This window comes from Eptatretus burgeri, chromosome 9, assembly GCF_056783735.1.
Source record: "Eptatretus burgeri isolate ZD-2024b chromosome 9, Ebu_testis_v1, whole genome shotgun sequence".
NCBI lineage: Eukaryota > Metazoa > Chordata > Myxini > Myxiniformes > Myxinidae > Eptatretus > Eptatretus burgeri.
This window is the reverse complement of record NC_140969.1, coordinates 32904974-32918543: the sequence shown is the minus strand read 5'-3', so window position 1 is coordinate 32918543 and position 13570 is coordinate 32904974. Positions and strand designations below refer to the sequence as shown.

General features: G+C 42.4%; 1 protein-coding gene across 6 annotated transcripts in view; it reads left to right on the top strand.

Annotated features, from left to right (window-relative positions):
* The window catches only part of FBXL13 (F-box and leucine rich repeat protein 13), a 74992-nt gene that overhangs the window by 21683 nt on the left and 39739 nt on the right, over window positions 1-13570 (top strand). For all 6 annotated transcript variants that reach the window (XM_085894641.1, XM_085894640.1, XM_085894635.1 and 3 more), the window contains exon 9: window positions 10965-11048. In XM_085894641.1, the coding sequence (XP_085750767.1) occupies window positions 10965-11048 (84 nt within the window). The remainder of the gene's footprint in view (window positions 1-10964; window positions 11049-13570) is intronic.

Genomic DNA, 13570 nt, shown 5'->3' with positions numbered 1-13570 from the left:
TCCAGGGGCCTCCGTCTGGCCATCCCCCAGGCAGATGCCAGGCCCATCCCCATCTCCTTGAGATGATGGTCAACCTGCTGCAACCATGAGGCACGTGGTCGGCCCACTGGCCTCCTCCACTCATGAGACTCCCTCGCTGAGAGAATCTGGTGAGCAGGATCAGCGCCAGGAAAACGAGCCACATGTCCATACAGCCGCAGCTGACGCTCACGGACTATGCAGGTAACAAATCTCATCCGAGTCTCTCTCAGCAACCGCTCGTTGGACACAAAATCCGACCAGCGATAGCCAAGGATTCTTCGAAGAGACCTGGTACCAAAGGAATTAAGTCTCCGTCTCAGATCCTTGGTCGAAGTCCAAGTCTCGCACCCATAGAGCAAGACTGGAAGTACCAAGGACCTGAAGACTCGGACTTTCGTCCTCCCGCACAGGTACCGGCAGCGCCACACCCCATGATCCAGTGAATCCATGGGATCCAAGGATCGCAAACCTGGTGCTTGAGAGAGGGAGAGAGAGAGAGAGGCTGGAGAGAGAGAGGCTGGAGAGAGAGAGGTTGGAGAGAGGTTGGAGAGAGAGGTTGGAGAGAGAGAGGTTGGGGAGAGAGAGGGTAGAGAGAGAGGCCGAGAGAGAGAGAGAGAGAGAGAGAGAGAGAGAGAGAGAGAGAGAGAGAGAGAGAGAGAGAGAGAGAGAGAGAGAGAGAGAGAGAGAGAGAGAGAGAGAGAGAGAGAGAGAGAGAGAGAGAGAGAGAGAGAGAGAGAGAGAGAGAGAGAGAGAGAGAGAGAGAGGTTGGAGAGAGAGAGGTTGGAGAGAGAGAGGTTGAGAGAGATAGAGAGGATGAGAGAGAGGTTGAGAGAGATAGAGAGAGGTTGAGAGAGAGAGGCGAGAGAGAGAGAGAGAGAGAGGTTGAGAGAGAGGTTGAGAGAGAGAGAGAGAGAGAGGTTGAGAGAGAGGTTGAGAGAGAGAGGTTGAGAGAGAGGTTGAGAGAGAGAGAGAGAGAGAGAGAGGTTGAGAGAGAGAGAGAGTAAGAGAGAGAGAGAGAGAGAGTGAGAGAGAGTAAGAGAGAGAGAGAGAGAGAGAGAGAGAGAGACAGTAAGAGAGAGAGAGAGAGAGACAGAGAGAGAGAGAGAGAGAGAGAGAGAGAGAGAGAGAGAGAGAGAGAGAGAGAGAGAGAGAGAGAGAGAGAGAGAGAGAGAGAGAGAGAGAGAGAGAGAGAGAGAGAGAGAGAGAGAGAGAGAGAGAGAGAGAGAGAGAGAGAGAGAGAGAGAGAGAGAGAGAGAGAGAGAGAGAGAGAGAGAGAGAGAGAGAGAGAGAGAGAGAGAGAGAGAGAGAGAGAGAGAGAGAGAGAGAGAGAGAGGTTGAGAGAGAGAGAGAGAGAGAGAGAGAGAGAGAGAGAGAGAGAGAGAGAGAGAGAGAGAGAGAGAGAGAGAGAGAGAGAGAGAGAGAGAGAGAGAGAGAGAGAGAGAGAGAGAGAGAGAGAGAGAGAGGGTTAGAGAGGGAGGGAGAGGAGGGTTCGAGAGGGAGGGAGAGGTTCGAGAGGGAGAGAGAGGTTCGAGAGGGAGAGAGAGGTTCGAGAGGGAGAGAGAGGTTCGAGAGGGAGAGAGAGGTTCGAGAGGGAGAGAGAGGTTCGAGAGAGAGAGAGAGGAAACATGTTTCTGTCTTAAAGGCCCAGTCACACCTTGACGTTTTAGCCAGCTTATGCCGATTTTTGAAAAATTTGTCTAAAACCCTGGCACACATCGAATACGTGATGGATAAGTTTTGGAAACATTGAGAGCACGCTGAAAAACACTGCTAGACGTCGTAGTCCGCTGGCTTTCATCGTTGTACTTTGCGGTTGACCTCAAATTTTAGCATGCTTGAAATTTTACGACTTATGCCAGCGTATGACTCACAACTTCTGCTACGCTGGCCATAAGTTGTAGGCACGTTATGCGATCGTTCACACATCGACACACGTTACTTGTAAGTTAATCATAAGTCGAAACACGTCGAGGTAATGTTTAGCGTACCCGAAACTTATTTCTAACCCATGAGTAACATGTAGGCACGTTACGCGATAGTTGACACATGTCCACACACGTTACTTGTAAGTTCCTCATAAGTCGAAACGCGTCAAGGTAATGGTTCGCGTCAGTGTTCCAGACTCCCTGGTTTTTTTTTTTGTTTTTTTTTCTTTGGTATGACGGTGAAGTTGACACTTCGATTTCTGGTGCGGTTTTGATTTAAATCGTTGAGCGGCAGCCTATTAATTATATTATATTATAACCACACCGTCATGCCGAAGAAAAAAAAAATCATGGAGTCTAGAACACTGACGCGAACCACTACCTCGACGTGTTTCGACTTATGAGTAACTTAAAGTAATGTGTATCGACATGTGCCAACGATCGCATGTCGTGTGTGCAACTTATTCCCATCGCATGCAGAACGTGTGAGGCATACGGCAAGTATGTCGTAAAATTTTTAACACGTTTAAAATTTCATGACTTACTCCACTTACTACGACGTATGATAGTGTACTTTAGCGTTCTATTCACGTATACCAAACTTACCCATGCCGTATTCGACGTGCGCCAGCGTTTTAGACGCATTTTTCAGAGGTTGGCATACACTGGCAAGATCGCCAAGGTGTGACTGCGATGTTGACAATTCATTTCTCCGGCGGTTATGATTTGAATCATTGTGCGGCAGCCTTTTAATAGGCTACGCCACGTGATCGTCGGCGATACGTGCAGCGCGCTATGTATGCATAAGTTAAACTATCGTTGGGCATAGCTTGTGAATGCCGACAACAGGCTAAGCATTTGTTGGTATAAGTTATCTATAATACAACAAAACGATCTGTGTCCGTTACTAATATGTTATGCATACGACCAACTCATTATGAATACGTCCGAATCTTTTAAAAAAACATCAAAAGTTCAGCGTAAGCCAGCGTTTTACATACATTTTGATACGTTGCCATTGCTGGCCAGAACGTTAAGGTGTGACTGGGCCTTAAGGCCCAGTCACACCTTGACATTTTAGCCAACTTTTGCCGATTTTTGACAAATTTGTCTAAAACGCTGGCACACGTCGAATACATTATGGGTAAGTTTTGTATACGTTAAGAGCACGCTGAAGCACGCTGGCATACGTCGTAGTATGCCGAGCTTCTCGACAAATTTTAAGCATGCTCAAAATTTTTCGACGTATGCCAGCATATGACTCGCACGTTCCGCATACGCTGGCCATATTGTCAGCACGTTATGCGATCGTTGACACACGCTATTTGTAAGTTACTCATAAGTCGAAACACGTCGAGGTAATGTTTAGCGTTCCCGAACTTATTTCTAACCTATGAGTAACGTGCTTTGAACCTATGTGTAACGTATCTTCAACGCATATTGACACATGTAGACGTATTTGACGTCTTCCAGACGACCACAGAACTTACTGAACGTGTTTCTAACTTACAGCTACCGTATAATGGCGTATTGGCAGCGTTTAAGGGAATTGGTATATAAAAATGTGGTTCACACAGAAGGAACCTGTCAGACTCCATGGTTTTTTTTTTTTTTCTTCGGCATGACGGTGATGTTGACACTTCGATTTCTAGTGTGGTTATGATTGAAATCGTTGAGCGGAAGCCTATTAATTATATTATATTATAACCGCACGAGAAATCGAAGTGTCAACATCACCGTCATGCCGAAGAAAAAAAACAAAAAAAAAACAAAAAGAAAAACATGGACTCTGGAACACTGATGGGTTCCTCCTGTGAAGCCCATTTTTATATACAAATTCCCTTAAACGCTGCCAATACGCCATTATTCGGTAGCTGTAAGTTTGAAACACGTTCAGTAAGTTCTGTGGTCGTCCGGAAGATGTCAAATACGTCTACATACATCAATATGCGATGGAGATACGTTACTCATAGGTTCAAAGCACGTTACTCATAGGTTCAAAGCACGTTACTCAGAGGTTAAAAGCACGTTACTCATTGGTTAGAAATAAGTTTCGGGTACGCTAAACATTACCTCGACGTGTTTCGACTTATGTGTAACTTACAAGTAACATGTGTCGACATGTGTCAATGATCGCATAACATGCCTACAACTTATGGCCAGCGCATGCGGAACATGTGTCATACGCTGGCATACGTCGAAAAATTTTGAGCATGCTTAAAATTTGTCGACGAGCTCAGCGTACTACGACGTATGCCAGCGTGCTTCAGCGTGCTCTTAACGTATACAAAACTTACCTATAACGTATTCGACGTGTGCCAGCGTTTTAGACAAATTTTTCATACGTCGGCATACGCTGGCTAAATCGTCAAGGTGTGACAGGGCCTTAAATCGGGGACTCCCTGCACTTGGAAAAATATTCATGCCCTGAGGGCAGACTAACTATGAGAATCAGCACTCACATGTCCTAAGGGCATATTAACTATGACATTCTGCATTCAGACAAATATGACGGCACCTAGCATTGTTTTAGTGCATCTTTTTCTCAAGGATTGCTCCAAAATCGTCATTTTCTCTGAGAGGAGTTGGCAGAATGTTTGTAATTGCGCAAATGCATGGACAAACCAAGATGGCGACAAACAAAATGCATCTCAGCAGAGCATAGTCAGTTCTGGACTGTTCCGTTTGACCCATTGGCTTTGTATGGTTATCATCACACCTATGTGTTATGTGTTATGCAAGGTTCACAAACTAAACAAGAAAAAGAGCAATCAGAGATTGCACACCCTCGCCAGGACTTGTTTTGTGTGTCGTTTGTGTACTCGTGTGTTATGCAATTGATAAGAGACATAATTAGAACTGCCACTTTACGTATAATTGCTGGCAGTGATGACCGGGTACCAAGACGTCCCACTTTGATGCAACCCCACTTTAATCGGACACCTGACCCTGACCCATGACGTTTTTAAAATTATTATTCAATTGAATTCAGAATGGGATTAAAACGAATTCAATTCCAATCAAATGGAAGACCAAATAGGAACAATCCTGCATTGGAGTAATCAGAAGGAATCCAAACAAGCAAAATGAAAAGATGAAGTCATCAGGTGGAACCTGGATAGGATTCACATTTCAGCTGCTACTCTACCCTCAAACCCATCCAGGCACAGCCAAGTTAACCTTATTCAAAAAAAAAAATCTAAAAAAGTAAAACCCACATCAAAAAATTAAATATTTCTGGCTGCCAGACCATTTGTCCGATCAAGTGTAATTTAAAACATTTATTCCCCCATCACTACGAGATCACAATTGTGAAGTTTCACTTTGATTGATTAAGCAGTTCCAGAGAAAACATTACTTAATATTTTTTTTCAATCCAATATGGCTGCCAAACCATGTGACATTTCAATTATTCCTCAATGATCTTGTATACGCATGCCTTGGGGAACATTTGTGTGAAGTTTCTCCTCGATCTGTCCAGCTGTTCTGGAGAAGAAGATTTTTTTTTATGTTTTAGCGTAAATCCAATATGGCTGCCAAACCATGTGACATATGACATCATATGTGTGAACCCTTTGTTCCTCATGGATAGGTGGTCATATGTGTAAAGTTTCACCTCGATCTGTTCAGCCATTTCGGAGAATGAGATTTTTGAAGGATTTGTTTTGTTTTTTTAAATGATATGGATGGCGAATCACGTGACCGATGACTTCATAAAAAAAAAATGTGGACCATTTTTATCCCGAGATGACCCTCAATAAATTTTTATACTTATCGGATGTAGCATTCTACATATGCAATTATAACGTTATAATGAAGGCACCTATGACGTCATAAAAAAATCACATTCCCCGTGAGGACTTGCTATGGGCCAAGTTTCAATTTTTTCCTTGGTGCGATTTCAGAGACAGAGGTTCAAAGTTTTTCCGTTTTTCCAATATTAGTACGTGCCCGTACATGCGTGCCCGTATGTGCGTGGCCGTACGTGAAAAAAAAACTTTCAAACCGTGTGCCAGAAACAACAACCATACAGGCCGTTGCTTCGCTCTCGCGTGCCCGTACGTGCGTGCCCGCACGTGCAAACCCTCCCAAAAATACTTTCAAACAACCACACAGTCCGTTCCTTCACTCTCGTAAATGACGACTGGATTGGGGCATTGTGTTTATCTATAAATGCGCAAAAGAAATCGAGAAATTACTGCATTACAATACAGTAAGTCATCACTACCCGGAAGTAGTGCGTGCCCGTACGGAATGTTCACATGCGTTCCACGAATTATCGCTTGCATTGAAGTAACAACTGCTGTGAGACTTAGACACACAGAGTTAATTAAAATGGAAATTAAAATCAAGTTTACCTCCCTCAACAACCACACAGGACGTTTCTTCACTCTCGTGTGCCCGTACGTGTGTGGCCGTACGTGCAAAAAAAAAAAAAATAAAACTTTCAAACCGCATGCCAGAAATAACCACACAGGCGTTCCTTTGCTCTCACGTGGCCTTACGTGTGTGGCCATACGTGCGTGCCCGTACGTGCGTGCCCGTACGTGCAAAGCAAAAAAAAACTTTCAAACAACTACACAGGCCGTTCGTTCGCTCTCGTAAATGACGACTGGATTGGGGCATTGTGTTTATCTAAAAATGCGCATAAGAAATTGAGAAATTATTAGAATACAGTAAGTCATCACTATCCGGAAGTGGTGCATGCCCGTACGGAATGTTCACATGCATTCCACAAATTATCGCTTGCATTGAAGTATCAACTGCTGTGATACACACACAGAGTTAATTATAATCCAAATTAAAATCAAGTTTACCTCCCTGCCTTTGCTTGCCATGACATTCGCTGCCATTGACCATTGCCACTCCTTCGCCACGGTAACAAGGCGCCCTTTCCCCATCGGCCACGCCTACGCAGCAACGTGTCTTGTCATTGGTTTGGTAAATAAATAGCCATAACTTGGGAAGCACTTGTCCGATTAATATCAAACCTTGAAAAGGGACATCCTCAGGTCCCCAGCAATATACCTGGCAAGTTTAAATTAGATCGGACCAGTAGTTGTCGAGAAACAGCGGGGACACACACACACACACACACACACACACACACACACACACACACACACACACACACACACACACACACACACACACACACACACACACACACACACACACACACACTACTGGAATTATCGATAGATGGCTGCCACACCACGTGACCGATGACATCATAATTATCATTAAACATTCCACATGAGTGCCAGCATGCTGTTATACTGTGTCAGAGTGGTGACCCGTCCAGGATTGTGCCCAATAGCCAAGAAGGAGACTGCTGAGGCAGAACCAACGCTCGGCACAGAATATGGTCCCAATGGATGGATGGATGGATTATACATCAGTAGTCGCACAAATGGTGAAAATGTCGTCTCAGTCTGACAAGCGCTTGTTTTGAAAAACACGAACGTTCTGTGCGGACAAACAAACACAGACAGACAGACAGACAGATGAACAGACAAACAAAAAATGAAAAATCACTCAGAGTGACAACTTGTCGAAACGGAACAGCACTCTGTAGAGAACATACCTCCGCCAGGCTGAATAGTTTACATTTTTATACCACTGATGGGTCAGATCTGATTCCGGACCACAACCAAAATCGAATCAGCTTGTTCTTTTCACCTAATCAACTCTTCCACCTAGTTTTGTCACGAGTCATCCACAAATTTAGAGATAACATGCTGCAAATAGTTTTTAGCCCCATCTCTCAACGGTGAATAATTACCTGAAAAATTCTAGAATCCGGATCCGAATTCAGGCCTTCACCAAAATCGAAACAATTAGTCCTTTTCACACACCCAACCTGACCACAAAGTTTCATCCGAATCTGTCCTCAACTCTTTGAGATATCATGCAATATTGTTTTTAGCCCCATCTCTCAATGGTGAAGAATCAGTGAAAAATTAAATAATGCTTGTGTCCAGATCTAGATTCAGATCTTCACCAAAATCGAATGAGTTCTTCCTAGTGACACTCCCAACCTGTCCACCAAGTTTCGTGTAAATCCATCCATAACCTTTTGAGATGTTGTGCTATATATTGTTTTTGGCCCTATCTCACAATGGTGAAGAATCACGTTAAAAAATTCTCAAACGGATCTGGATTGAGATCTTCACCAAAATTTAGCCTTGCCATCCTTGGCCGGTCACCTCCACACAAAAATATTTTCAAAACGATTGCTTGAAAACTCTGGCCAAAAATTGTGACAAACAAACAGACAGACAAACACTGCAGACCAACATACTTGGCAAAATAATTTTTTCGCCAAGTAACAAACGGACCCAAATGCAATAACCTCTCCTTCGGTGAGGTTACCTAACATAGATCGTGGTCAGAAACGCAAAGCAGGAGTTTAAAAGACTCTTCCCATGTCCTTTTTATCAAGACTGTATGGTGAGGGTGAGGTATTCACTTTACAACTGTAGTTGTACAACTGTAGTTGTAAATGTGATTCGATGAACAGTGAAAATTACTCAAAGAACAACAAAAAAATGAAAATGCTTTGAAATGAAAAAAAAGAAGAAAATGGACAGTGCTTTGATTTCTCATAGACTACAACTACTACTTTAATGCCAGGGAACATTTTTGCCAGAGTCTTTCACAAACAAGCTAGCCAGGCATGACGTTCAATTGAAGATGACAGGACGTTGGAACTTAGCCAAGGTGCTGGCCATAATTCGCCCACTCTTCGCAAAAGACATCGTTGGATCTTTAACATCCAAGCAATGCTGCCAGATGGCACCCCCAGAAGAACGTCCATCCAAGGTACGGCACACACAATGATGCCTTGCCCTGCATCCGAAACACCCAAATGACAGTTTATAGCTGGGTCGAGATTTGAAGTTAAACGAAACTGACCAACCCCCGAATATGGGAAAGTGGTCATTAAATGAGTCGTAGTGGTACTACTCGACATAGTCGAAAACGACACGTTATCCATCATCAGTTGTACTACTACTATTATCATACTTCTTCTTTGTTGGCACCAATTTAATTATTCCCACCTCCTTCTGGAGTCAGCCAGGGAACGTTTTTGATGCAAGTATGTTTTTTTGTTGTTGTTATTTTGTATACATGGTCAAGGTTTGTGGAAGACCTACAGCAGAATGGAATGGAACAAAATGGAAAGGGGAAAAAACGAACAACAGAGTAGTGGTGAGAGTAAGAAGTGAGATCAAGGGGAGAGGGAGAAGGACACATGGAGAGAACAAGCCTTTCACGGCTCAGCTTGCCACACATGAGATTCGATTGAAGGTGGCAGAAATTAGGAATTTGACTCGTGTGCCAGTGATAATCCACTTAATCTTCAAAAAGACACTGTGGGATATTTTACATCCACTAAATAATCGCTAGTCAATTGTATACCAAGATTAATGTCCATCCCCAGGACAGTGCAATCTGTGACACAATGCTCTGCCTGCCAAACATCAATCTGATTATACAGTCATGCGCCACTTAACGACAGGGTTACGTTCTGAGAAACACGTCGTTAAGCGATGTCGTCGTTGTGCGAACATCATTTTTTTTTCGTTTTCGTTTTAGAACATCGTACTTACACAAAACTAGACACCTGGGCTATATGGTGTAGCCTATTGCTCCTCGGATACAAACCTGTACAGCATGTTACTGTACTGAATACTGTTGGCAATTGTAACATGCATCCAAGAGAGACTGAAGACAGGTTAGTTTTACCTTTGTGCTGTTCATGACAGCCATCGGTGTTGTTAGCAGCAGCTTACAATCTCCTCTCGCATCAATTATAGAAAGATGAATAAATAGCGTTTGGATTTTATAAATACGTAATCATTGCATCGATGTTATAATTTATAAATGAAGAAACGAGCTCCTGTCAATTGTGATATATATTTTCGGAACAGTGCGATTGTTTTAACAACATGAAAAGCTTCACCATAATAAATTTGTTTTAATTTCGATTGTAACAACGATTTATTCGCAGAATTCTTCAATTCAAAGGTAACTTACTTGCTAGAAGGTAAACGTGCAAACATTGGTTCAGTTTGAAAGCCGATTTCCTTGAATCCCGATTTAGCACGACCCTGATTTTTTCGCGATGACATTTTATGGACCTCAACGATGGCATTTTAACAGGGCCACACTGTCGTTTATTATCATTATGAAGTATTATGTACTGTATAGCGTACATAATTGTACGTGCTATTTTTATACGACTGGCAGCGCTCCGTCGGCTACATCACTCGGCGATAGGAATTTTTCAGCTACATATTTTTTTCATTTTTTTTTTTTTCAGAGCTGGCAGATCCTTCGTATATGCGATCCGTCTTTGCCTGGAACGTCATTAAGCGGCGCATGACTGTATTTGGACCAACATTTGAACCAAGACTGGACAGTTCAAAGTTCAACCAAACCAGCATGGATATTCTCACTTGAGTCATTTGTTACTTATGAAATCTAAAGATTTCGTAAGTATATTGATGACTTCTGTCATCTGTTTGTGTGTTTGTTTGTGTGTGTTTGTGTGTGTTTGTGTGTTTGTTTGTTTGTAGGCACGATAACTCGAGAACGAAAGAAGCTACCAATGTCAAATTGCACCACGTGATTCAGGAGGTTGATGGCTAGGGCTGATTAGATTTTGGTCAAAATCGGTCAAAGCTCAAGGTCACGGTGAGGTCAAATATTCGATTTTTGATGGTTTGGTACAGATAACTCGAACGGAAGAAGCGACCAATGTCAAATTACACCACGTGATTCAGGAGGTTGATGGCTAGTGCTGATTAGATTTTGGTCAAAATCGGTCAAAGGTCAAGGTCACAGTGAGGTCAAACATTCGATTTTTGATGGTTTGGTACAGAATCATCGTGGAAACTTCTGGTTTGTGTCGCTACCTTCTCTAGAGACAGCTTTTATTAGACAAGGTCAGAGGTCAAGTTGATGATTTCGTAAGTACCAGTCTATGACTGCTTGTTTTTTCTTTTGCAGGGTCTAATTTCACTGGGGTTCATAGACATGCTTCAGCAACTCTCATTGTCTGAGAATACAGCCATCACAGATAAGGGAATCCAGGTGAAGTATTTGTCATACTGCTCGTTACACAGAAGATGTATTGGTCAGTTCTGTTAAAGCCAAACAATTTTAAAGGAATTATTTTATACACATAAAATGTTTCCATCATTCCTTCCAAATGTTAATTTGTCTGTTCTGTGTTTTATTCTCATTGCTGCTATGTATCTTTCGAACATATGCTGTTGGACTCTGCTATTTGGGAATTCGCTCTTCATGGACCCCACGTATTTGCGGGTCATAAAGTGTGACCTGCTTCTCCATTTGCGCTTCGCATATTCACGGTTTTCTTTTTTTATGTTTGTGGACACTTCAGAACTGGTCTCCTATATCCACCTGGGTAAATGGAAATCAGCCAACATCACAGCATTGCATAAAATGGTGCAAAAGCAGATCCCCTTCACCACAGCCCAATTCGATAAATGTACTTCCAATCCTCAGCAAGCTCATGGAATTTATCATCGCAGTTGACATAAAATCATTCTCTTTCTCCAACAGCCTCATCTCAGAACATCAATTCAGATTCAGACCTGTTCACTCCACCTTGGACATGCTGCTTCTACTCTCCCAATAATGGTGGAAGCCCTCAATATCAGACATGAGATTAGGGCCGTCTCTGGACATATCTTAAGCTTTTCATACAGTCTGGCGTCCTGCCTCGCTCTCAAAACTGTCTGCCTATGGAATCCAAGGCCAACTCCACTCTTCGATTACCATACTGACTTCCTCCACCTTTGTAGACAATGTGTGGTTGTCAAGGGAACCATTTCATCTCCTCTCCCTGTCAAGGCTGGAGTACCCGAAGGTAGAGTTTTAGGCCCAATATTATTCGTAATCTTCATCAATGATTTCACTGACATTTTTCATCCTTCTGACAGATAGGCAGCAGCCTCTCTCCTCTCCTCAGACCTTTACAAATCACAAACTGGTCAAACACAATTTTCCTTATGTATCCATATTGTCCACCCCTTGCATTTTCCCTTACCCCTCATCGTTACCTGCATCCCCTGTTCGTCTGTCTCTGTGTACTTTCTCCCTCCACCCTGCTGTTGGTGTTTCTCCTTGCTCCTGCTGTTCCCTTTGGTATGTTATGTTCTGTGTAATTGCTCTTCCATGAGCCAAGACCAAGTACTAAAAAAAAAAAAAAAAACACCCTGACATTTGCGGTACTTTTCAGGAACGTACCCCCACCAACGGGTTCCGACATACTTTGTTTGATATATAAAATATATATGCACTATAAGGGTACTCTTTGATGTTGCGACACACATTATTACATCGTTATATATATATATATATATATATATATATATATATATATATATATATATATATATATATATATATATATATATATATATATACTTGTACCAAGTTTGATTTAAATCCCTGAACCCAGATTCAAAATATTAAATAATTCTGACTGCCAGACCATGCATCCGATCAGGTTGAAATTTAAAATGTGTATTCCCCATGACTATTGGATCATAATTGTGAAGTTTCATATCGATTGATGAAGTGGTTCAAGAGAGAATTTGAAACTATTTTTATTCAATTGAATATCGCTGCCAGACCATGTGACCTATTAATTATTTGTGAACACCATGGTATCCCCAAGGCTTGGGGAACTTGTGGGTTAAGTTCCCCTCGATCTGTCCAGCCGTTCAGGAAAAGAAGATTTTGAAAGGTTTATTCTTCAAAAAAATCATGGTTGCCAAACCATGTTACCTATGACGTCATCGGTGGAGAACTTTTTGTTCCTCATGGATCGGCAATCATACCTGTAAAGTTTTGTCTTGATCTGTTCAGCCATTTTGGAGAAGATTTTTGAAGGTTTTTATGTTAAAAAAAATAATGATATGGCTGCCGAACTATGTGACTGATGATATCAATTTTTTTTCTCCCGTACAATTTCGCACAAGATGACCCTCACCACTGTACTTTGCTTCGCACACAAATAAATGCACCGTAATACTCTGATATTCTCAGTGGATATTCTCTTGACAACTGCTGCAAACTGATTAATAAGGGGAAATTTAATAAGTTTAACAACACAAATGCACATCTATCTATAATTCCAGCAATGTGTGTGTGTGTGTGTGTGTGTGTGTGTGTGTGTGTGTGTGTGTGTGTGTGTGTGTGTGTGTGTGTGTGTGTGTGTGTGTGTGTGTGACCGCCGTTTCTCGACAACCGCTGGTCCGATCTAATTGAAACTTGCCAGGTATATTGCTGGGGAACCGAGGATGTGCCTTTTCAAGGTTTGATATTAATCGGACAAGTGCTTCCCAAGTTATGGCCATTTATTTACCAAACCAATGATAGACACGTTGTTGCGTGGGCGTGGCCGATGGAAAAGGGAAGCTCAGCCACGTTCGCCATTACGGGTTACAACGTACGGGCTTCCGGATAATGATGACTTCGTGTATTCTAATTTCTCGATTTCTTATGCGCATTTATAGATAAACACAATGCCCCAAGTTATGATCGTTTTCATATTAGCCAGTGTATAAATTTCGGTAACATCA